This window comes from Acomys minous (assembly GCF_964271855.1).
Source record: "Acomys minous genome assembly, chromosome: 15".
Lineage (NCBI taxonomy): Eukaryota > Metazoa > Chordata > Mammalia > Rodentia > Muridae > Acomys > Acomys minous.
Window position 1 is genome coordinate 93,490,596 of NC_140497.1, and position 25,642 is coordinate 93,516,237.

Below are 25,642 nucleotides of genomic sequence, written 5' to 3' on the forward strand. Positions count from 1 at the left end.
CATCTTTCAAGACCCAGTTCAGATGTCTGTACGCGGCAGCACAGTCACCCAGTCTCCTCAGGGTTTCATCCCTCTGCACTGTAACCAGCTCCAACTGTGAGGCAGTACATCTTTTCCCTTTCTTTGTGTGTTTCTGCAGGGTGTAGAATCTAATATCCTTAGGTCTAGCACATTAAAAAAAAAGTATATTTCCCGGAAATAAGTGCGTTTTCTGTTTGTCGCTCTGAGGCCTAAGTGTGTTAAAGTACAGGGAAACTATAGACAAATTTATTTATGTACCCGAATAAGTTAAGTGTTATGTGTAATAGTCAAGGTGCCATTGTATTCAACGACAAATATTTTATAATCATACTTTTTAATCATAGCACGTGCACTTGATAATTTTGTATGTTTGTTTTTTGTTCATTTACGACAGCTGTACGAGCTTCTGTTTTTCTGAGAGAGATGAGGCATGGCTGTTAACACACTATCAAGGGCACAGTCTCTTGAATCCTCCTAAAGAACGCACCTCACCTAGTCATGAGCTTTCTTCAGATTTTAGTTTCTCAGTGACAAATGTAGGATGCTTTGTTGGGATTAAAAAACACCCCTTGTTTTATGCAAGTGAATGGCCCGTTGGTTGTACTTGAGAAAGGCTGATATATTCTGCATGTAAATGTTGATGCTTGGGCCAAAATCCAGCCCAAGGAATCCCAGCAAGCTGTGTGCAGCTCACACCACCACACAGCAGAGGGTAAATGAAGGGAGACCGTTCCAGAGAAACAGTAGCTCACTGTTTAGCTTTAAGGAGATGCCAATTACAGCGGGTGGTAGGAGGTGATCTGGGGTTATGATGGAAAGGAGAATATTTGGAAACATGTAATTGTTGCTGTGGCTGTACGAAGCACCAGTGCACGTTTCCAGCCCCCCCGGCCCCCCCCCCCAACAATGTCCCCGTTCTTCCTGCGTGAAGTGACCGGAGTGCTGTGGCATAGAAACTGCCTCTAGTTTTTACAGCAGCAAACTTTCTGTGAAAACAAGTGTGGCGTGGGTAATTAGATTAACAAGGGAGAGGCAGAGAAAAGAAGCACCCAGGATCCCTGTAAAGCATCTTTATGGATAATTTGTTCTCAGATTTTTGTTCCTCCGCTTTGTATAATACACAGATAAGATTAAGTGCCCTGTGCTTTGCCCAGAGCCTGATTTAAAAAGCGGTTAAGGTCCCTCTTTTTAGTATTGTCGTACCCACAGCAGACAGCGGTCTGTTTAACTGTGTTGAGAATACAATAGGGCCCTGGTTTTACAAGGAGGGCTTGTGTTGTGTGGGGGATGGGCGGCCCTCGAGTCCCCCGTCCCTCCGTGATGGAGCTCCGTGTGTAGAATAGGAGCCACGTCTTTCTGTGTCGCAGCTGAGGTTTATTCAGTGGCTGGGCCATGCTTTGGTGGGTCTGTCTGTGTGCTGGTGAAGATGCAGCGTTTCTTCAGGGTGCATCCACGGCAGGTTTCCTGTTCCCTGCTGTTCCCTCACTGCTATCAGCACACAGACGTTGCTTTCCCTTTCTTTTCCCAGGGGAAGTCTTTTCCTGTTGCTTCTTGCTGCGGGGTAGCAAGCAAGGCTGGGCACCAGGCCTTGCTGGCCTAGGCTGTGCTGGTACGCTGGCTTCCATTCAGACAGTTCTCCTTATTGGATGTTTTCTGGGAATGTGTGTTAGAATTTCATATTTTTTTTTTTGCGCAGGGCGGGGTGTGTGTGTGTCAGAGACTCTTCCTTTGAATTGGCAACTGCTGTGTGTTCAAAGTTTTTCTACAGGAGGGACCTCCTTAGCTTGGTGTGTGTTTGTAATTATCTGGAGGTAACTATTAGGTGAGAAATATCTTTAAAAAAAAAACATTTAGGCCTGGCATGGTGTCATACACCTTTAATCCCAGCATTCCAAAGGCAGAGAGATTCCTAGAGCTCTGAGTTCAAGGCCAGGCAGGAATGTATAGAGAGAACCTGTCTCAAAAAAATATCCCTCCCCTTAAAAGTTAGTATGTTTATTATTATTATTATTATTATTTATAGTCTATATGGCTAGTTTTGTTTTTCGGGGCAGGGTCTCTCAGTGTAGCTCTGGCTGTCCTGCACCCCCTTTGTAGACCAGGCTGGCCTCGAACTCACAGAGATCCACCTGCCTCTGCCTCCCCGAGTGCTGGCGTTATAGGTGTGTGCCACTGTGCCTAGCTTATACAGCTAGTTTTAAACCAATAACATGAGTTTGCTTCCGAATAATTTCCTCTGAGAAAAAAAATGTTCATCTGTTCACCCAGTGGCTACAGTTGAGCAGTCTCGTGACACGCAAGATGAGCTTGGGAATGCATTTGTTTCTCCCTTGTTCCTGTTCAGTAGCTGACTATTTACTGTTATAGTAAACATTTAGAGTCATATCTGTCGTTGCCTTTTATGAAAATTATCTTTTGAAAAATGCATCCTTTCAAAATCTGTGTGTTTTGCTTGCTTTTAATGAAAGCAACCCCATTTTCAACCGAGCATAGAGCGGTCAGTGGCAGTCCACTTGTCCCCACCTCCATAACTAAGGGAGGTAGTGAAGGTACCGGACAAGCTCATTTTCGGTAGCAACTGAAAAAGATGAAACGAGGAGAAGTGCTAGCGAGCGCCTCTGCTGTGAGGTGAGCCGTGTGTAGATCTGGGTCGTACGATACCAGTGAAAAGAGAAGCCGGATTCCAGGCACAGGGCGTCCAGACAGGGCAGGGCTGGACTTGTTTCAGGCCTGAAAATGGCCATTGTGGCTTTGGGAGGAGGCGGAATCTCAGAAGTGGCAATTAAGGTGAGGGTGCTGGGGCTGGGGCCTTATGGGTAGGCTCCTGGATCTGAGCGATGAGTGGCATCTGAGCGGTAGGGATAGCTCGGTGCCGTCTAGATGGAAGGCACATCGTACGCAGTGTCTTTCACAGGAGAGCAGGTCAAGCTGTGTCCATTCCTGTGCTACCCTGGCCTTGTAGTTTCTGGCACTCAGCACAAGCAAAGTGGGAGAGCTCCTGGCGGTGGGGACTGCCCTGCCACCTCTCACGCCGCTCAGTTTCTTTTGTGTTGACCTTGCATTGATTTCTCGGGTGGAGTTTCTGTTGAAGTTTTAGCCTAGACATAACTTTGGAATTATTTGTTTATTCATCCATCTGTCTGCCTCCTGCCTGCCTGCCTGCCTGCCTGCCTATCTGCCTACCTATCTATCTAGTATATTTGTGGATACACACATGTCACAGCACCTGAGACCTGAGGACAAGGCACAGGAATCTGTCTTCCCTCCAACCTGTGTGACTTTCTGGGGATCAAATGTGGGTTTCGAGCCCGACAGCAAGTGCCTTAAGATGCAGAACCGCCTTTCTCCCTGCAAAATAACATACAACAGTTATCCTGCATCTGTTGATGTAAAAGTGTGTATTTGCTGTAAGTGTTACCCAAACATCCCCCGTCCCTTGTATACTACAGTTTGTGATGAGCGAGTGCGGTAAACTGACAGCTTCGTTGCAGCGCTCACTGGGCACACAGCACCACTCAGCCGCTCGGCACATCTGGGGAGTGGTGATGTCAGCGTCCTTGCAAGTTTGAGTCACTTCATGGGCTGAACAATTTGCCGGCTAGATCCATTTTAGGTACCAGACAGTGATTCACAGTTTGTCATCTTACAGAGAATTCTGTGTGGTTTGGATGATGTCTGAGTGTAATCGCTTCAGTCAGACACGATGGGTTAAGTGGCACTCTGCTAAGCGCTGCGCTACAAACGGTGCCCTCAGGAGGGGTCTGTATGTATCTGTGTCCTCAAACAGCTCCTTGGATAATAAGATGACCCTAGGGCATCTAGTGACTATCTAGTTTAGATAAGTGTCCACAGTGACAGCAAATGCAGCCCGAAACTGGTGCCAAGGACCAGCTCAGAGCTGGACTCCCCTGCCTCCCAGCTCTTAGAGCCCTGCTGGGAGGAGCTAAGAGAATAGGTCCCCAGAACCCTGCAGGAAGTCATGTTTGCTCCACTCCCCCCCCCCCCCCCTGCAGTCCTGTAGGGAGCTGGGGCCTCAGGGGCGATGAACAAGACCAGATTTAGGAGTTTAGAAGGTCTGGGAGGCAGCTCTGCAGAGGTGAGTAGCCCAGGAGAGCAGCTGGTTGGCTCTACATCCAAATGCTGAAGTACACATAGTACCTCGCCCGAATAGCCGATGCAGTGCTAAGCATCGTTAGCCTGCCTCTCCAAAGATGAAAAGTGGAGGACTCAATGCAGTAAGTCTTTAAAAATATTAGGACTTGAAGGCCGGTAGCCTACCCCCTTTCTTAGTTGCGACCACAGACGAGTCTCTTCACAGTTCGTGGCTGTAGCGAGGCCTCTCTTAGGTGTGTGATATTGCTCCTCCTTCCTGGGCTGTTGTTGAGAAGAGCTGTGCAGTCACGTGAGGGCCAGTGCTCTGGTTGTTCCTGGCAAGAGCCAGCCGCACGGTCTGCCCAAGTGAGCAGTGTCACTTTGAGGGGTGAGTGAGTGAGTGGGTGGGTGGTTGGGCAGGGGTACTCAGCCAAGTGACAGATTTTTCATAATGACAGCTTCATCATGTTAGCCCTGGCCCAGAGCTCTGTAGACCACTGGCCTCAAACTCGGGAGAGCCACCTGCCTCTGCCTCCTAAGTGCAGCAATCAATGGCGTGTGCCACCATGCCAGCTGAGGTGACACCATCTCAAGCAGTGGGGTGTCTTCAGTTTACTGCAGGCAGAGCAGCACTCTTATGCGGAAACTTTGCAGAGAAACTTTAGTTAAATTAAACTGTTGACATTTCCTGTAACAATAAAAACATGTTGTAGCCTGTAGCTACAGATTGCCAAAACAGCTCTATAGCTGTTCTTATTGGCATGGTAGTCTTGCTCAGCTTTGTTTTGGAGATTTGTTTTGCTCTGTATGTGTGAGTGTCTTGCCCACACGTGCGCTGTACAGCATGTCCTCACAGAGGTCCTACCTACAACTGGAGTTCCAGGTGGTTGTGAGGCCACCATGTGGGTGCTGGGAACCAAGCCCTGGTCCTCTGCAAGGGCATTGGATGTTCTCAGCTGCTGAGCCATCTATCTCGCCAGCTCCAGTATTTGTTTTTCACTTTCATTTTTGGTCGTGTGTATAGGTGTTTTGGCTACATGCGTGTCTGCACACCACTTGCACGCCGGGTGCCGAGAGAGGCTGGATGTGTTAAATTCCTTGGAACCAGAGTTCCAGCTGGTTAAGCCGGTGCTTGGTGCTTCTAACTGCCAGCCTCTGCTGCAGCCCTGTTTTCACCTTCATTGGACAACAGGTTCTGTGAGCACTGATTTACAAAACTAAAGTTCAGGCATTTAGAATAAATACATCATAACGAAGCTGAGCCTTCTGTGGCAAACAGGGGTGAGTAGCCGAGAGTCCTGACAGAGCGATGACCCTGCGGTCCTGCCCAGGAAAAAAAACTAACAGGACAACCATGCTCATTGCACTGGTGGTGTTTTTTTTTCAATTTGGGTTGTAAGCCTTTGTGTTTGAGGACCACGTCCCCCTGATTGAGGATTTCCCTCCCTCTCCACCCCCCCCCCCTTTGTCTGTCCTGTGTGTAGGTGATTGGAGACTTAGCTGAGTGGTAGTCACTATGACATGGCATTAGTGGGGAAGTTGTCTCTGTGTTTGGAGGCAACGTCTATTTTGTCTTAAAAACATGGAGTTATCTTGTGTTTAAGCAGCATTTGGGGGAATGTAGCTCAGTGGCAAACTAACATTTTTAAAATGTGTTGGCAATTCTCATAAAACCAATGCGTACAAAACAGTTTCTAAGACATTGGCGGTAAGAGTGGAGCAAAGGGCGGCCGATGGGTGTGAGTTTTAGCAGAATTGTTCCCAGTGTTCAAGAGTCGCTCGACAGAACCCACAGGCCCTGTTCCTTTACCTCTGTCTCCCTGTGACACAGATATTCGTCTGTTTTGTACGCCAAGGTGGCTGGAAGTTGGAGTCTTGTAGATTGCGTTTGTGTGTGCACGGCAGAAGGGCGTTGAGCTTCTAAAACAGTGAGAGCGATTGCAGCTGTGTGATTCCCGTCTCCTACCCTGGCTGCAAGGAGAAATGTGCAGAAGACACAACCTCTCCTCTCCAAGGGGGAATTACACTTTGAACATTAATTCTAGAGGGAGCTGGCTGACATCTTTAAGAGAACGCGTACATGGAGTGAGCAGTCGGGTGATGGATGGGCAGTCAGCTGTTCACAGGCAGCCCTGTGCGCCCTGGGTTGCCATGGGAGCGGGGATGGCATGCAGCCGTCCTGCCTGACTAACCTAGTTTAGTGGCAAGGCTTGTGAGCTCTGGCCTGGGAGAAGCGTCCTCTTCAGCGAGAGGATCCCAGAGCCAGCACGCTGTCGCAGGTCTCCAGTCCGGCTCACGCCTTTGTGTGACACTTTCCTCACCCCCTTTTGCTATTTCCCTTTTTAGTGCTAAGGAAAGAGAAGAGAACCCTCCGTCCACCCTCACTCCCCCCCCCCCCCCCCCCCCCCCGCCATGCCTACTGAGTTGGGTTTTTCTCAGTACTTTAACTCTCCTGTGACACATTCCATCCCCCCAAGGAGAAGCCTTTGAGTAAATGTGCCATGACAGGCCCAGCATGGGTCTGACTTAAGCACTGTACCCGAGGGTGTGAGGAACCGGAGCCGCAGTTCTCAGGATTTTTAACCATCTCTCTGAAAGTCGTGGCGGCCTGCATGTTTTAGATTTCCAAAGCTTTATATTCAGATTTTTAAAAACCGAGTTAGGGTTTGGAGTTCTGTCAGCGAGAACATCTGGGTTACGGCTCACCTCGGCTTGCGTTTATTCTGCAGTGTGAGTGCAGCGTGAGGCCTGCCACTTCCTTCGCTTCTCTTTCTAGCTTAGATTTATTGGAGTTTAATGGAAGGGGCCAGCTCGATGTTTTCTTTTCCTTTCTCTTTGGGAGTGGAGGTGGTTTTTTCCCCCCATATTTTTATTGATCACTTAGGACTCTCACCCCATGAACCCTAAGCCTAAGCATAGTATCCTCCCGTTCCTTCAAATCCTCTCCTCACCTTTGTAACCCCCTCCAAAAAAGAAAGAAAGACAAACAAGTCCAAGCTGGCCTCGAACTCACAGAGATCCACCTACCTCTGCCTCCTGAGTGCTGGGATTAAACGCGTGCGTCACCACATCTGGCTTATTATCACAATTTTAAACAGTTCTCTTCCGTGGCCTCCTGTCTAGGCTATTACTTTTCTGGAGGTCAGGGTAGGGTTGCCACAGAAGCCTTCTATATCCCTCAGTCTGAACTATGAGTCTGCAGTTATCAATACTGTGGCAAAAGTAGCCTCCGTGCCCTTTACAGTCAGTGGGAGCACGGATCGTGGGCTTCCACGTGGTTTCTGGAGACAGACAGCAAGGACCACATGTGCTCTGTTAGCCTCCAGGATGTGGAGTGTTGTAATAATGCAAGATTGTGAACACACGGAGAGTTAGGCTTTCCATGGATGCTTTTTAGCATTTCTGCAGAAACCCTGGATTTGTAGGGTGATCCGACTTTGCAGGTGGGGTTGTATGTAACACCTCCACATGTGTGCTTGTTTTTTCTATGCAGTCAGTTACCCCAAGCACTCCGAGGCCTCTCCGTGTCTTTGTCTCCTCAGGCGGGAACGACTGGGTTGGAGTGGAGGCCCTTGGAACGTGGCACGGCTTGCCAGCTCCCTGTCGGGCATATTATGGGTTCTTAGGCACAAGGTTATGTATATCGTCTGTCCATGAGACAAATTCATGTGAGTCCCAGAGGTTATTATGGGATCAGTGACCTTGAGTTTAAAGAAGAACTGACGCTCAGTTTTTTAGAAACTGAGGAGCACCCGTCCGTACCCCCAGTCCCTCTCTCCAGCAGCTTCCTGGAAGTCTAAGTTGAACCAGCCGTTCATTTTGTGGCTTTGAACTTGTTCTAATGGCAAGGACAATAGCTGGATTGACGCTCCTCCATGAAACTAAGGAATTAAGAGTGATTATGAGCTCGCACACCTTAGTCGTCGCCACCCCGTGTAACGGAGCCCGCAGCTCTGCAACTGAGAACATACGCTTCCGTGCCAGGCTTGGATTTCCGGGGCTTCATGACAAAGCCAATCTTTTTTTTCCCATTTAGAAATGGGTCTTTTTTTTTTTTTTTTTAAATCCTTCTCTGACAGGTCTTATTGAAAACTAGGAGAGTAGTCAGGCATGATTGCGCACGCCTTTAATCCCAGCACTCCGGAGGCAGAGGCAGGCGGATCGTTGGGAGTTCGAGGTCAGCCTGGTCTACAAAGTGAGTCCGGGACATCCAATATAACAGAGAGAAACCTTCTGTCTTGGAAAACCAAAAGAAAGGAAAACAAAACCAAAAAAAATAAAAGGGGGGGGGAGGGGGAGAAGAAAACTAGGAGAGCAATGGGATGTGTCCAGGACAGTGCAGAGTGAGTGTCAGGGCGGTGGGGCCAGCTGGGGCTGCTGGCCTCGGCACAGTGGCTTCCCTCCACCCTGCTCACCGGCAGCTTGCGGGCCCTCCCTCTGTTCTGCAGACTGTGGCTGTGTAACGTGCTGTGCTGTGTAACCTGGCGGCCAGCGAGGACTTCCTTCTGCTTTGTCGATGTTAGATGTTAGCTTGTGTGCAAGAGAGTGAAAATAGTGTTGCTTCCCCCTCCCCCCCTCCCCCGAGGTGTGTGTTTTGCCTTTAATTATTCAACAGCATTTACAGTGAGAATTCCTAAGACCTTTGCTGCTACTTACAAATCCCCTCACTTCCTCCAGGCTGGTGACATGGCTCTGCTGTGCTTGCCAAGCAAGCCTGCCAGTCTGAGTTCGATTCCCAGAACCCACATGAAAGTGGAAGGTGAGAAACACTGCTGTAGAGTCTTTCTATCTTCACACGTGCAGAAGCCAGGACACCACGTGCGTGTGCACGGACAAACAGACACCAATGACAGGAGAAACAGTGAGAAAGAATGATGCCCCCTGGCAGTGGTGCCAGTGAAAATGGAGCTTATTTAATTCCTGGAGCCCAGATATGGCGGAAAGGAGTGAGCAGTCTCTACAAAGCTGTTCTCTGCCCACAGCGTGCCGCAGTCATAGGCCTCCCACGCGTGCACGCTTGTACGTCCGTCTGTCTTTCCCCACCTTGGCCTGTGCTTGCTTGAAGCAGCCAGCAAAGGCTGCCCTCATGTTGCAGGCGGCACCACTGCCTTGCTTTGAAATTCAACTTGCCCTAATTTCAAAAGGACTAAGAAAATATTTCTGGAAAATAAATATTGCCTTGGGCCTTTCCCAGAAAGAACAGTTCAGCTCCCGTAGATACGTAGTGAAGCGAACCAGAAGCCTGCAGGTGTAATTGGCAAGTCTGTCAGCGTCACAGCGGCCGGGGGGCTCAGAGCAGCCGTGGTTTGGCCTGACTAGAGTGTGGGTAGGGCTGGCTTATAGAGCGGCCTACACAGCAGTGCGTAAGGCCAGCCTGCAAGAGCTGTTGTCTTTGAGAAAAGGAGATCTGAGTGGGGATTAGGAGGACTGGCGCTCACAAGGCATGCCTGGGCAGAGCGAGTGCACGGGACAGACCTGCGCGGCAGCCGCGGCATCTTGTCTAGGTGATGCGGGGATTCTAATGCCAAAGCAAGTGTTCAGAGCTTATTTTGTAGCATAAGGAGCCATCAAATGGTTACCAGTTTAGTTATGGACAATAGCTTTGGGAGAGAAGTCAGCCATTTCCAGAAGCAGGCCTACAGAGTCTTTTTATAGTTCTGTATTTCCATTATTCAAGGTAGATCGCAGAGCAGGGTCCAGTGGGAGCAGGCTGGTACTGGCGGTGGGCCAGGCCTGTTTAGGACTTAAAGGCTGTCAATGCATACATTTTAACCAGTTTTTCCACAGCCCATGATGTAGGATACATTTTTATGTGGTTCAAATTGGATTGTGTGGCATTCTTAGAATATTGAACTGGCATCTATAATTGGATTGTACATCCTTGGCATTTGAAATAAGTAAAAACCCATAAGTAAAAAATAAGTTTATACACTAAGATACTCAGTGGTGCAGATCTGAAGTAAATCAGTAAATGGGGTTCCTGGTGTGAGCCACTGGCCCTGTAGGGTGTGTATCCGCTTCCCTCCCGCTTCGCCTTTCTCCCTTCTCCCTTTCTTTTTTCATTTTCTTTTTTGCTTTGAGACAGGATTTCTTTTGTAGTGCTGGCTGCCCTGGACTCTTGTAGACCAGGCTGGTCTAACAGTGATCCACCTGCCTCTCCCTCCCGAGTGCTGGGATTAAAGGCCTGTGCCACCAGGCCCGGCGTCTTCTTCCTTTCTTATTTTGAAGTGTGTGTGTGCGTCCTTGAACACGCCCACCGGTGCCCGTGGAGGCCAGGAGAGGTGTTAGGTCTGGAGCTGGTCTTACAGGCAGGTGTGAACTGTGCGAGCTGCCTGACATGTGTCCGGATCCAGCGCCTGGGCAGGAGCAGTGTGCACACCTAACTGCCAGGCCGCCCCTGCGATGCAGGCTACTTTCTTTAGTTTGATCCTGTTACGGCTTCTCCTTGGGCCTAATCTTGCCTCCTTCTACACTCGTGTTCACACAATGCAACTTGGATACTGATTTTTTTTTTTTTTCTCTTTTGTGGCATTTGGAAAAGCTTGTACAATGAAGACAGAAACCTGCTTCGAATCAGAGAGAAGGAAAGACGCAACCAAGAGGCTCACCAGGAGAAAGAGGTGTTCCCCGAGAAGGCTCCTCTGTTTGCAGAGCCCTACAAGGTACTTACTGTGTGTGAGAGATGGTCTGGCCTGTCACAGCATTGAACTTGATGATCAGGGGCACAACTGAGAAAATAGCTGATCCCAGAGGTTGTGTTTGAAAACAAAATCTGAAAATTCTTTTCAACAACCGTTAGTCAGAATGACCAAAGTGTGTGGTTTCCTCTTGTAATGTTGGGCTCCTGTAGTTAGTAGCGTGTATCCATGGTAGGCTTCTCCTGGGGTGGGGGGTGGGGAGGGGGGGGCGGGGCGGGTGGGTTAACAGTGCGTTCGTTACACATTAAGTAGAGAGGTTTTGCTTAACAATATTGCATAATAATCCATTAAGCGATTCCTCTGCTTAGATAGGTTTCCTCAGTATTCGAGTCTGCTGTCTTCCTGTTTTTCAGACCGCAAAAGGCGATGAGCTGTCGAGTCGGATACAGAACATGCTAGGCGACTACGAAGAGATGAAGGAGTTCTTGAGCACCAAGTCCTGCTCTCAGCGCCTCGGCGGTTCTGAGGACAGGCCAGGGAGGCCGAGGTACCCTTTATTTCACGACCGGGGGAGCGGCATCGCGTCCAGCTCCTTCTGCACACCCGTCTACCACCAGCCCATCCATACTTCTGCCCCCGGATCACTCCCTGTCAGCAACATTAGCCACAGTCCAAAGATGGCGCCGCCGAGGATGGAACCGGTGCCAAGTCTCCATGCCAAAAGCTATGGCGTGCCCGACGGCCCACATCTGACCCAAGATCGCCTCACTCAGGGCCACTGTTCCAGAAAGTGTGATGGAAGAGCTGATGGCGCCTCAGCTCCGGAGAGGAAGCACTCACCCCTAATCTCCTCTTTGCCATCTCCGGTGACCCCTCTGTCACCCGTACATTCCAGGCTGCAAGCATCTAGCAAGGTTCACAGCAGTGGCACTGGCAGTAAAAGCTACTGCGCAGCCACGTCTTCTAAGGACCTGGTGGTGAAGACCCAAGATAAAGAGACCGCTCACGACAGTTTGGTGGCAGTTACCAGCCTCGGAGTCGCCCCTCCTCAGACGTTTCCACCCCCTCCTCTCCCCTCCAAAAGTGCTGCGATGCAGCGGAAGCCCACGGCATATGTCCGGCCCATGGACGGTCAGGATCAGGTTCCCACGGAGGCCCCTGAGCTGAAGCCACCGCTGGAGGACTATGCTCAGCAAAGCTTTGAGAAGCCAGACCTTCAAGTGCCTGCCAAAGCCAAGCTCACCAGACTGAGGATGCCCTCACAGTCGGTGGAGGTGAGTGGGATCTCACTATAGATATTGTGAGCTACCATGCCCTAGCTGGGAATTGAACTCAGGACCTCTGGAAGAGTAGGCAGTGTTCTTAACTTCTAGGCTATCTCTTCAGTCCCGAACCCCAATTCTTATCACACACACAAGCTGCCATTATCACAGAAATAGAAGAAATGTATAACATACAAGTAACATTATACAGACTATGTATCGTACACACACTGCTTAAAAAGATTGGTAGTGCATACATATGTAAATGTGCACATTTATGAACACACACAACACGTAATGCTTCACAATTAGAGAAGGTTACTATTTCAACGTGAAGTGTTTGAGGTGCTGTTTGCTGGTGGGGGAGGGCCTCTCACCATGTTGTCCAGTGTAGGCAGTAATTTCCACGGGTCCCTAACCCCGGCCTCCCAGGCAGCTGTCCTTGAATGTGGGCTAGAGTGAAGTGACTCTGATCTTACCTGTTTCTGTAGAGGGCTGTGGTTTGGTGGCTCCGGTTGTGTAGGTGTACTGATTTGCATATCTACTGCTCAGAGACCTTTGAATCACCCAGTTTTATGTAATGTCTGAAAATAACATTTATTTTATTGGTCTGTGTGTGTATGGGACATATGCTTACCTGTGTGTGCATTTGTGTGCATGTGTGCGTGTACATGTGCGCATGCTTGTGGCAGGCTGAGGTTGACATCCCATGCCTTTGTTCATCCTGTCCACCTCTTGTATAGAAGGCAGGGCCTGTCACTGAGCTGTCTTCACCGTTCCCATCAGCTGCTCCTGTGCGCTCCCATCGCTGCCCCTAGTGTATGGAACATGTTGGGATTGCCGGTGAGCAGCCGTGCCCACCCAGGGGTCCAGGTGCTGCTGACCTGTCTCTGCATACCCTCTTCTGTAACCCTGGGAGACGGGGAGAGGAAGCCAGGCACTATGGGCTCGCACCTTCCATCCCAGGCAGAGGCAGGAGGATCTCTGTCAGTCTGACCTACATAGTTTCAGGCCAACCTGGGCTGCACAGTGAGACCCTGTTGATCTTCTTTAAGGAAGGGATTGTGGGCCCTTAGCTGGAAGCAGCCTGCCCTTTGAGGCATCAGCTTTTGGTTTTGAGGAAACACGTTGGATTCTTTACTCATTTCCCGAACCATGGGTGCATTTGAGAATTTTCAAAAAATGGCATTTGTGTGTGGGCCGGGGGAAAGCCAGAGGGTGACACTGACCCACGGTGGCAGAGCCTGCCGGACCTGTGAGTTCAGCTCATGCAGGTTTCTGCACACCTTGTTCAGCGTTGGCAGAACAAAGCAGAGCTCTGTTCTCCCTCATCTAACACCGCCTCGAGTTCCTCCTCCTTCTGTTCCATGTTTTTACATTTGTCTGTTTGAGAAGGGCAGGCAGAGGGTCACCGCCTGCCGTTGGCGCTCTCCTTGCACAAGGTGGGTTCTGGGGATGGAAGTCAAGTTAGTGTCAGGCTCGGCAGCAGGCTCCTCTGCCCGCCGAGCCGCCACCTCAGCCTGATGCCCCACCCGTCTCAGGGATGCAGTGTCTAGTACAGAGCACGTCGGGCAAAACTTGATGGGCCTTCAGGGATGAGGAAAGTGACAACAGAGTATAGTTACACTCTTTATTCAAGGTCTCAGGGAAATTCAAGAAATCGTCCACGATAAGCCAGCGTTGTTGTCTTGTAAACTCCTCAGTCGGTGACGAATCCGGCAGCCCTGTTGGTTCTCCGTGCTTGATTCCAGGCTGCTCTGCACTGCTTTGCCTCTACCCCAATCTCCTGAGCTAATGCCAGCCACACCCACTCACGTTTTCTCCCTGTCTTACTTCCTGTCCTAAAATCTCTAGTCTGGAAATTACTTTCACCGATACCCAAAGTGCTTCAGTATTCAACTTTTTTTGTTGTTGTTTGTTTGTTTGTTTGTTTTTCAAGACAGGGTTTCTCTGTGTAATATCCCTGGTTGTCCTGGAACTTGCTCTGTAGACTAGGCTGGCCTCGAACTTACAGTGGCAATCCACCTGCCTCTGCCTCCCAAGTGCTGGGATTAAAAGCGTGTGCCACCACTGCCCGTCAATTTTTTTTTTTAGATTGATTTATTTATTACATATACAATGTTCTGTCTTTATATGCACCTGCACACCAGAAGAGGGCATCAGATCACATTATAGATGGTTGTGAGCCACCATGTGGTTGCTGGGAATTGAACTCAGGACCTCTGGAAGAGCAGTCAAGTGGTTACACATGCGTCTGGATTCCCACACCAGAAAAGGCCCAGGAAGTCTGTCCAGAAGGATCCTTTAGTGTCTGTAAGGCTCTCCAAACAACAGGATGGTGGGGTCAAGGCTTCTGGTGTGTGATCCGTGAGGTGAAATGAGTTAGTACCCACCAAGCACCTGGAGCCCCCACCACAGGCCACACACGCCGAGGGATCATGTTATCCTATTTAGCACAATATTTTTCAAAGTGACTATTCTATTTTTTATGCCATGTTATAATTAATTCACTATCCACAGGCTCTTGGGTTTGTCCATTTTCTCTGTTTGGGTTTTCAGTGTTTGCTGACAGAAAAAGCAGAAATGTAGAATGAAAAGCTATGAATCCTTCTGTCACTAAATTGTTCCTGACAGGAAAGATCTTTGTGAACATTTTCTAAGAAGAATGTTCAGATTAATTGGTAGAGAAATAATTCCTTCCAAAAGCTCCTGAGTTCACAGGCATGAAAAAATGTTGGAAATGATTTAAGGAATTCTAAGTATAGCAGCATTCTAAAAGGCAGCAAAGAAAATACTGCTAAAAGGCAGCAGCAAGTGTTGGCTTTCAGTATGGTACTTTAAATGCTGATTGCGCTCAGAGCCTCCACACAGGGAGCCATAGAGAAATGAGTATGGGAGTTCCCACGTTTGACCTAGCACATTGGAACCATGCATCGAAATGTCATGGTTTTCAGATACATGCAACTACTACATTGTAATTTAACATTGTTCAGCATTTAGGGAAGTGGAAGCCCTGGCTACTGGCTCGCCAAGATTGCTGTGTACTGTGGGTGTTGTGAATCACCACTCTGTATCCTGTGCATAGGGACAATTAAGGCTTTAATAAATAAAGAGTGAGCTCCAAGGAACGTCCACGGGCCTCAGGCTTGCAGGAAGCCTGTCACCAAACGCTCTTCTTCTTCCTCATACTCAGGCGGGAGCTTCTAATTCTTGCCCATTGTGTCATTTATAAATTAGAATTCAAAAGCAAACTAAGGTAATTTATCTAAAGGGGAGATCTAGAAATATGGCCTCCAATTACTTAAATAGTGGGGCCCCTAGATTAAAACATTAAACCTCAAAATCCTTCAGCCAAAGGGCTTAAGGAGATTAGATTTAGCTTGACAAATTACCGTGGGGCCAAAGGGGGAGGGGCAGCCGAAAGTAGGCCGTGCTTACAGAGGCAAGGAAGTTCAAGAAAGTCTGGTTTGTTTGGAGCTGGAACCTGTGTGGGGGAGGGGTTTTTGTCAGTCTAATGATTTCAACAACTAAAAATAACAAAATCAGTGTAAAAATAGCTGATTATGGAGTTCTTGAGGGAATATGAACAAGCAGCAGATTTAAACTTGGAAGGTAATGATTTTTTTTTTTTGTCAGATGATGTACTTCTTGGCAGCTGGGAGGGAGAGATGCAGTGAGATCCAAGCCCCTCTCTTAGGATGATCTCTGCTTAAATATCTCCTAAATATTGATCAAACAGCCCAAACCAAAATCATTAATTTCAGCCATTGAATCTGGTTTTCTGTCCCTGTAGACTAAATGCCACACAGCGACAGAACCAACACAGTGAAATTTTAAACTGTTTGAGAGAGCCCAGTGCCTGTTTTGGCACAGTCACTGATGGGGGTGGGGGCTAATACCCCTCCGAGACCGTCTCAAGTGTGCGAGCACAGCAAGGCGGAACAGGAATTTCCTATCCTGGTACCGAATGTACCTCTGGCAGTTTTGAGAAGGAACAGAAAGTTAAAAAACAATTCCAACTACCGCCACCACCCAAGCAGGCTTCCAGTCCCATGCTTGCTTTCCTCCTGGGCTACTACAAGGAGCTCTGCTCTCTGCACTAACTCACTTCCTAGCAATTTTAGAGCTTTTCAAAAAATGATTTTTTTTTTTTTGCATTACTTAATGTTCTGTGAGAGCGTAAAATGTGTTTCAGAACCTGCCCGACTGCAAAAAGGCTGCAGACGGCGGCCTATGCTTTGCACCGAAGCAGGACATTTGTGTGGAACAGGAAGCCTCATTTTCTACCTGGTCTCAGATTCTCCAGCTTGTGAGTGCTGGCTTAAAAACCAGAAAGCGCACTAGCAAGACAAAGCGGCTTGTAGCCCTGGGCTGTCTTAGCGGCTTCTGCCCAAAATGTCTGTGGGTCACTTGTCACTATTTTTAAGCGTCTATATTTAGATTTGCAGGTCCAGGGCTTTACTGGCCTCGGGGGAAGGTCTAGGGCACTCTGTTTTGCAGGTCTTTACCCATCACCATAATCTTCAGAGAGGTGCATGGATTAACTCCCCATTGTGCCTCATCTGGGTCACCCTGAGCCCTCCATCTGCCTGGCCCCCCAGCACCTTCACCCTGTCCACTGGCACCACCGCACAATCACAGGTCCACCAGGCAGTTGGCACCACAGCTGCCGTTGGCATAAGAGTCTGGCGGGGACCAGAGGAAACTGTCACATTACAATGACACTGACCAGAGAAGACAAGTTTGTGTTTAGTCAGTTGCTAACAGCAGACCTTCTGTGCCAGGAGCCCCACTGTCCAGTCACCAGGTCTCACCTCAGATGCTGCCTACTCCTCAGGAGACGCGCCGGGGCTGTCTGGCACACAGTCTTATGTCTCAGACACATAGTAAATGGCAGAGACTTCAGGATGTGAGAGGAGTCCCCTCCCCCATCAAGACCCTCAGGGAACTCACATGAACCTACTTGCACAAGTTACCTCTAACAGCACCCCGCAGGTAAATAAATATAAAAATAAAAGTAAAAGAAGGTCGAGTCTGGAGTGGAATTAAGAAGAGGAATTTGTAACGCTGGTGAGGCACAAAGGCTGCCCACGTTACTGACTCGTGTTTTTAAAATAGATGTTAAAAACCTGAGCGAGAAGAGAGCAAAGGAACCTTGAGCCCTGGTTGGGGTATTCCAGGTGGGCGGGCCCTGTCCCAAAGTTTGTTGTAAAATTCCAGTGCTTTAGGTTGAGCATAGGGGTCTTACACACACTAGACTGTATCCCCTGTGCCTCTCTCCCCCATTTGTTTGTTTGTTTTGGCAGATAGGGTTTCTCTATGTAGTCTTAGCTGTCCTAGACTCACTCTGTAGACCAGCCTGGCCTTGAACTCACAGAGATCCGCCTGCCTCTGCCTCTGAGAGCTGGGATTCAAGGTGTGTCACCACTGCCCAATTCCCAGTTTGAATTTTTAAAATGAAAAAGAAAAATTAAGTTTTATTTTTATGTGTATGGATGCTTTGCCTGTATGTGTGCCTGTGCATCCTATGGGTGCTTGGTACCCTTGGAGAGAGGCCAGAAGAGGACGTGGGATCTCCTGCTACCCGAGTTATAGTTAAGTTGTAAACTTCCTCTGGAAGAGCATCTGGTGCTCTTAACTATGAGCCAGCCATCCAGTACCATCTCCCACTTGATTTTTAAATAACCGAAAATAATTAAAAGAGCCCAGTGAAAGAGACCACTTGTCTTGGCCTTGCCAGTTAGCAGCGGAGTGCGTGTTAGATGTGTGCAATCCGTGTAGTTCCCTGCACAGCACAGGGGGATCTCCAGTTAGAGGGTGGGGCTGGCCTAAACCAACCAACCAATCAAAAAATGATCTGTCTGCCCAAGTGTCAGGACCCCTGTGCTCTGCTCTCTCTACTGCCTGCTCGGTCCCTGGGCATCACAGCCTCCCCTGAACAATGACGTCCGCGCGGCTTGGCAGTTTCTGGAGTAAATATCTTGTAAAGCACAGGCAACAGCAATATTCTACTTGCCCGTTTGTCTCACTCTCCGTTGTCATGGCCACCTTGAGTCACATTTTATATGCTGCAGAGCTGCGTCCCCAGGAGCATAATGGAGCCTGGCCCCACGGCACTGTCACAGAGCTTGTCCGTGGCGTGGTGACGATTTGTGTGACTTAGGTTTTTTTGTTTGTTTATTTAGTTTGTTTGTTTGTTTGTTTGTTTTTTTGGGTTTTTCGAGACAGGGTTTCTCTGTGTAGCCCTAGCTGTCCTGGACTCACTGGACCAGGCTGGCCTTGAACTCAACAGCAATCCGCCTGCCTCTGCCTCCCTAGTGCTGGGATTGCAGGTGTGTGTCGCCACGCCCAGCTTGTGTGACTTACGTTTAACGCTCCCCAGTTTTTTATTTTCTATTTTTAAAGCATCCTGGCCATCGTATTGGCACCTGACATGATGCAGTTAAGGCTGTCCAGATGCCGAGCGGATGATTAAAACTCACTTGAGGCCCTGAGCGAGGACTTGGACGCAGGCCTTCACTTTGCCTTCTACTGCCTTTCAGAGCAGGACGCCATCCGGATAAGCTTTCTCGGGCAGTTACCCACAGCTGCACCCACCACTCGCTTTTCTCCCCGTGGTCTCAAGCAGGCGCTCTTCTTCCCTTCCCCCCACACCCAGGCCCATTTTGCTTCTTCAAGCACCACCAGGCCATCACGGATGCCATTTCCCAGCCTTGTTGCAAACTCTCCCGATGCCTCCACCACTGCCCCACAGAGCTTTGTAGAAGCCTGTATGGCTGGCTCAGATGGTTTTCTTTGGGCTTTATTTATTTCACTGAGTCTCCCTTTCCTCGTTCCCACCTCAGACATTGGCAAAACAGTCTCACTTTGTGTCTGTGTCCAGTTGCTTTCTTTCTGTGACCAGTTTCAGCTATTTGCATCTCGGTCCTATGAACACTACTGTGTGAACAGCAGCGGAAAACATCCCATTCCTTTCTCCCTCACCGTCCTGTCTTCACTGAGGTCTTTATCACCGACCTTGAACGTGTTGGCTGCTTCTGTGTGATTTTCATCTTCAGTATTCCCCTCTTCCTTTCTCTTTGTTTGGTTTTAGTAGTTTGCCCAGTCTGGCCTCATACACATGGGCTTAGGTCTTCCTTGGGGACCCAGGAAATTCTGCCTCAGCCTCCTAGCTGCAGGGACTGCAGGTGCCCGCCACTGGCTCTGTCTTTGTATTCGATACTAGTGGGTCTGTCTTCAGGACACCCCCTCCCCCCACTTCCACCCCCATCCCGAGAACTGAGAGGGCAGGCAAGCGGTGCCAGGCTTGGCTGTCGGTTGCTTTTCTCGTGGAGCTTTTTCTGGTCTGAGGTGGTGTCACTGCTGTGGTACTGTCCCGTCTTCCTTGTGCCTCTCAGGCCCCCTAGGGCTGGCTTACTCCTTTGTGCTCCTATAGTCCCAGCACTTTCCCCTGCATTGTCCTCGGCCTCGGTCCTCCTCCCGATGTTAAGCACTTTGAGGTCAGAAATCCGTGTGTCTCTATTGTGTTTAAGCGCAGGTGAGGGCTGGGTGAGAGCTGGCGTTTCTATTCCGTCATGCTCAGCGTGAGGGATGTCTAGCCTAATTTGTTGTCGATTTGTTGTTGTAGATCAATGATGATAATAACCCCTTTTCCATGTAGGGCTCATTAGAGGTGGGGTCAAATGGCATGAGATGAAAATCTCTATTCAGGACATTTGTCTGGGGACCTGTCACTAGCTCAGTTTAGAAATGAGTTTGAAAAAAGGATTTATTAATTTTTAAGTTTTGCCTGATTTTTTTTCCCCTTGCATATATACCATATATGTGCAGTGCCCACAAAGTCCAGACGAGGAGTTTACAGGCAGTTGTAAACCTCTTCCACATGGCTGCTGGGAACTGAACTTGTGTCCTTTTCATGAGCAGCCATTGCTATTAGCTGCTGAGCCGTAGCTGCCTCGTGCTCTGTCCCCCTGGCAGAACGCCTTTCAGAAACTCTTTGAGCAAAAGAAGAATGTGCTATCAGCCGGGCGTGGTGGTGCGCGCCTTTAATCCCAGCACTTGGGAGACAGGGGCAGGTGGATCGCTGTGAATTCGAGGCCAGCCTGGTCTACAAAGCAGGCCCAGGACAGCCCAGGCTACACAGAGAGACTGTGTCTTGAAACCCCCTGCCCAAATGTGTCTGTGGTTAGTTAATAAGAGATTTTTCAATGTGAATACATATTCTGGCCTCTGTTTCCACACTGCCCCACGGTGTGAGGAGGGACTGAAGCCGCACTGAGGAATGGCCCATGAACAGGGTGTTCAGTAGCTAACGTTGCCATCTTGGTTTTGCTGTATTCACTAAAAATTGAAACCATATTGAATTCCCTGCAGAGCAGCAGTTGACTTTAAGAGCACACACTCTTTTTCTCTTCAGGAGAACACCAAATGGCTAAGGTGACTCAGGTGCAGTGTCAGGTCCTGCAGTGGTCTGGGGGGGGGGGCTGTGGCCATGGTGGAGCCTGAGTGGCTTGTGGGGGTAAAGCCAGAGACAGGCTGGGCCGTCTGTCCAGGGATGCAGATACCAAGTCCCCGGGGGACCTGCCTGCTCTCCCTGCTCATAACGGAGTCTGAGCTTCAGTGTTCCTAGGCGCATCCCAAGAGCGTGGGGTTCTAAAGGAGATGCCAGTGCAGCTGTAGACTTGGTAGGCCAGCAGGGACTAAAATGGCCACGTTGATCCTGGTATCAAGCTTTCCATGGTCCCTCTGTGCGCAGAAGGCTCACTGGGAGAACAAGATTGGCGAGCGGCACAGTGTTTCACGCAGGGCACAGACAGCTGTGACTCCGTGCTGGTGCCAAGGGAACTGAGCACCGTATGACAACTGTTTTGGCTCATGTCTGACTGTGCCAGCAGGTTTGTCCTGAAAGCTTGTTGGTGACCTAGGACTCCAGGGACACTGGAGCAGAAGGCAGTCTGAACATACTCAGTGATGACAGGCAGGCAGGGCCTTACAGGTTTCCTCTAGTAATATAGTAGGGCAGGCTGTATCAACCACTCATTGCTAGCTGGAGCGCTTACTGGTTGCTGTCCCACAAGACCTGGGTTCAATTCCCAGCCCCCATACAGCAGCTCACAACTGCCTATGACTCCAGTTCCAGCAACTCTGACACACTCACACAGATAAATATGTCAGCAAACACCAGTGCGTGTAAAATAAGAATAAATAAAAATTTTTAAAAATCACTAATTGTCATCGATCACAGCTTTTGTTCTAAAGCTGCAGTTCTCAACTTTCAGATCATGACTTCTTTGGGGGTCAAGTGGCCATTTCCTAGGGGCCACATATCAAATATCCTGCATATCAGATATTTATGATTCTTTTTTTTTTTTTAATGTATACAGTGTTCTGTCTGCAGGCCAGAGCCAGAAAAGGGCACCAGATTACAATATAGATGGTCTTGAGCCACCATGTGCTTGCTGGGAATTGAACTCAAGACCTTTGGAAGAACAGCCAGTGCTCTTAGCCTCTGAGCCATCTCTCCAGCCCTGCATTATGATTCTTAATAATAGTAGCAAAATTACAGTTATGAAGTAGCAACAAAATAATTTTATGCTTGGGATGGAGGTTGAGGGGAGCCGTCACTGCAGCATAAGGAAATGTTCTAAAGGGTCACAGCATTAGGAAGGTTCTAGAAAGTAGGAGTTAGGTTAGAAACCTCAGAATAGGGACCATTTCAGTAACACCTCAGTTGTTGGGTAAGTCCTACTGTTTGCTTTCTAGTCCAGTGCCGTGTAGACCATGCGAGGTGCAGCGCTGGTGGCTCATGCTTGCGATCTCAGTGGAGGCTGAGGTGGGAGCACAGCTGTGGGTCTGTGACCAGGATGTGCTGCAGAGTGAGAGCTGGCCTCAACAGCTGGAAAGAGGGGGGCCTCGCTATGGGCTCCCTTCTCCCCTTCTCAGGCTTGGAACTCCTCACCAGAAGCCTTTCTCTCTCTCTTTTTTCCTTCCCCGCCCCCCCCCCCCCCCTTGTGCAACTCATGACTTAGGGGACCTTTCGTGGTTTTTCCCAGCTCAACTTTGAGGTTTGTCAGCACTTGCCTGGCGGACAGCACCCACCCTGCCGCCTCCTTCCTCATCCCCAGAGCACAGGATCCAATCCCACCTTCCAACATGACAATATTTCTCCCTCGACACAACGTTAATTCACAGTGTGCTAGTGGCGTAGTGAGGGTACAGGTGCCATGATGGCATTCTCAGAGACACAGAGATGTTGGCTGCTTAACTTAGAGGGAGCTGTGGGGAGGCTGAGTAGCATGGGAGAAAGGAAGGGAGGAGTCATGGCGAGGTAGCTTAACAACTCTAACACCACAGGCGGTGTGCTGGAGGCTTCTAATCCCCTCATCTAAAACAAGATTTTATTTATTTATTTTGTGTATGAATGCTCTATCTGAATATGTGCCTGCACACCAGAACAAGACATCAGATCCCAGTATAGATGGCTGTGAGCCATCATGTGGCTGCTGGGAATGGCACTCAGGACCTCTGGAAGAGCAGAGTCATGTCTCCAGTCCCTAATCCCCTCAGTTGAGAGGCAGGGATGGGGTTGAGGCCACTGGAGCCCAACATCTGAAGTTCTAGTCTAGCTAAGGCAACATAGTGAGACTCTGCCAAAACCCAGCCAACCAAAGCAGCCCTGTGTTTCCTTAGGGGTGAGTTGTGTGGGAGCAGCACCATGCTCATGCTGTTTCGGGCAGTGGTCCATGGTGGCGCCAGGGCTAGAGGCTCACACGGCTAACAGCATGTGGCTCATCACCAATGTATGTAGGCAGAACTTCTGGTGTAGATGACACTGACAGACATCTGAGGTTTCCAAGACTCTCTCCATTCACAGAATCCGCTCATGTTTTCCCTACAAAGTGCCCTTCCGTGGCATTCTGTCCGCATCCAGCAAGTAGCAGGTGAGGGGGTTTGATACGAAGTAGATCTTAGAATGTCAGATTCATCTACGCATCCCTGGAAGATGTGCCGGGATGTCAGTGACGTTGCTGGTAGTGATGGCCCTGGCCCTGGATGCAGTGGCTGTCATCACCTTGGCCTCTCTTTCTCTGCAGCGATCACCTCAGCAGACTAAGATGACCCTTAGAGTAACAAAAACTTAGGTGACAGAATTGTCTTGAAATGCATAGCATTAGATTAGTTTTTTGTGTGTGTGCCAATTTTGTGTGTGCGTGTTCTTAAAGTTAGTGCATAGTGTGAATGTAAAAGTCAGCATTCAGTGAGCTAGAGCTGTGTAGCTCAGTGGAGAAGCACTTGCGTGGCAGGCAGGAGGCCTTCTGAGCTGCCCTCCAGTTCACACAGACAAGGAGAAAGAAGAGAGACAGCAAAGATTGCTGCAGTTGCTTGGGGACCTGCCTTTTATCTCACTGCAGACACGGAGTGGCACAGAGCAGAACTTTTTTTTATTTCAGACGAGTCGTCGGGTGGGCTGTGCAGGCACACATTTTACAGGTGCAGCTTAATAGGGGCTCCCACTGGTACCTTAAATATTTTGCGTATGTGCCATCAGCTGCTGTGCACCTCACTGTTCTTTCTCCTGTCCTTGTGAGCAGAATGGGGTGAGCTGTTTTGGAGTCCTGGTTTTGCAGGAGCCAGGGAGGAGGGCGGGCTGCCCATTGGTGAAGCTGCGTGTTTTCAACGTTGCGTACAGTGCTTTGCATGAGTCAAAACTGCCGAAGGGACAGATGCTGCCGATTTCAAATGTACGGGGGCAAGGCAAACAGTGCTAAGCAACGCAGTACTTGAGAGAGTAGTTTTAGGAGCAGAGCCAGGGGAGTTGTGCCTGGGAACCCTCCTGTTTCTTATGGCTTTGTACCAGGGAAGACACGCAAAGTTCTTCCCTGTCAGTGCTGGCATTGCAGCCACCAGCACCAAACGAAGGGACCTAATGGCATTGAACAGGGCTGGCAGGGCATGTTGAGACAGGAAAGCTTTTTTCTTTTTTGCTATGTAGGAAGGCATTAAGAGATGCTCAGGGAGGTAAGTGCCCCACTGCCCCTCAGTAAGTATCCAGCAGAGGGTCCAGGTGGGGAAGAATACACAGAAGATGGAGGGTGTGGAGCAAGGCAAGAGATTCCAGGTCTCAAAAGAGCTGTGTTTTGTCTGTTTCTCTTTAATGAAACAATCAATGTGGCCTGGTTCAGTCTGCTGTGCGCATGACTGTAAGCAAGGTAAATGCATTTTCCAGCCACAGGCATATTCTGCGCCTCCCAGGTCCTCTCTGCAGTGTGCACACCTGATAGGCAACAGGGCTTTCTTGTTCCTTTTTTTTTTTGGCTGCCACAGGAGACTTGGGCTCCCTCGTGAGACTTGTGTGGCTGTTTGGACTCTGGAGCCCGCCTTCCTTCTAGAATAATGGCAGCGAAGGTAGAGAAAGTGCACATAGTTTGATATTTGTAGCAAATGCAGACTTGCTTTTGTTGTGTGTTTGGAAACACTGTCTCACTATGTAGCTCAGCCTCCTGAGTGTTGGGATTACAGGATTATACTACCGTGTCTGACCACATGTATATCAATATTTTTATGGCAATTAAAAGCATAAATGAAAATTCCTATAGCTAATGATTTTTTTCTTGTATCTTTCAAACACTGGTTCTGAATTTATGAATGACTTGGCAAATGCTGCAAGGATATAGGTTGAAGATACTGATTATTTAAAAACCAGAATATAAGTACATTGCCCTTTAAAGAGTTTAATGCTTTTTTTTTTTTTTAACGAGACAGGCTTTCCCTGTGGAGCCTTGGTTGTCCTAGACAAACTTTATAGATGTAGACTCAGGCCGATCCTCCTGCCTCTGCCTCCCGAGTGCTGAGATTAAAGGCGTGTGCCACCACGTCTGGCTTAATGCATTCTTTTTATTTTTTTAAAGAGCATTTTGAATTCAAGCCTTGTTTAGAAGGTTGGGAAACTTCCTGCGCTTTTTTCTTAAGGTGTGAGAGTGTGTGTGAGTGCAGATGCCATATGCATTGGATCCTCCTGGAGCAGGAGCCACAAGCCATTGTGAGCCCTGGATGTGGATTCGAACTCCGGTCGGCTGTGTGAACATATGCATTCTCTTTTTTCCCCTTTTGAGACATAGTTTCTCAGTGCAGGCAGGCTGTCCTGGAACTTACTCTGTAGACAGGGTGACTCAGAGAGCCCCATGGCTCTACCTCCCAAGTGCTGGGATTAAAGGCTTGTGCCAACCACCTGGCTCTTTGTTTTGTCTTTTAAATACAGTATCCTAGCTACTTCATTCTACCTACAAAAGTGTGCGGAGAAACTATGTTCCTCACAGCACCAACTGCTGGACGTGGAGATGACACTTAAAGTGGAAAGGCTTCCCTGCCCTGTCTGTGGCCAGTGTGAAGGTGCACTGCTTCATTCTGAACAGTGGTTCCTGCTGGTGCAGCGTGACAGAACGTTCTAGTTAACTGCATGGAGCTTATTACAATAGACCAATTGAAGAAAGTCAGACTGAAGGGACCTTAAGCAAGTGTTTTGAGTGTCACATGTCCCAGGTCCCAGCTGGTGGCTTGATCACCATGTTGGAAGGAAGTGGGTGCACTCCAGTCCTGTTCTCTCATGGGCCGTGGGCCAGGTGTCGGAAT

General features: G+C 49.0%; 1 protein-coding gene across 6 annotated transcripts in view; it reads left to right on the forward strand.

The window, feature by feature from the left end:
- The window catches only part of AFF1 (ALF transcription elongation factor 1), a 154,449-nt gene that overhangs the window by 75,679 nt on the left and 53,128 nt on the right, over positions 1–25,642 (forward strand). For all 6 annotated transcript variants that reach the window (XM_084758221.1, XM_084758222.1, XM_084758224.1 and 3 more), the window contains 2 exons: positions 10,655–10,775; positions 11,165–12,025. In XM_084758221.1, coding sequence (XP_084614347.1) covers positions 10,655–10,775; positions 11,165–12,025 — 982 coding nt within the window. The remainder of the gene's footprint in view (positions 1–10,654; positions 10,776–11,164; positions 12,026–25,642) is intronic.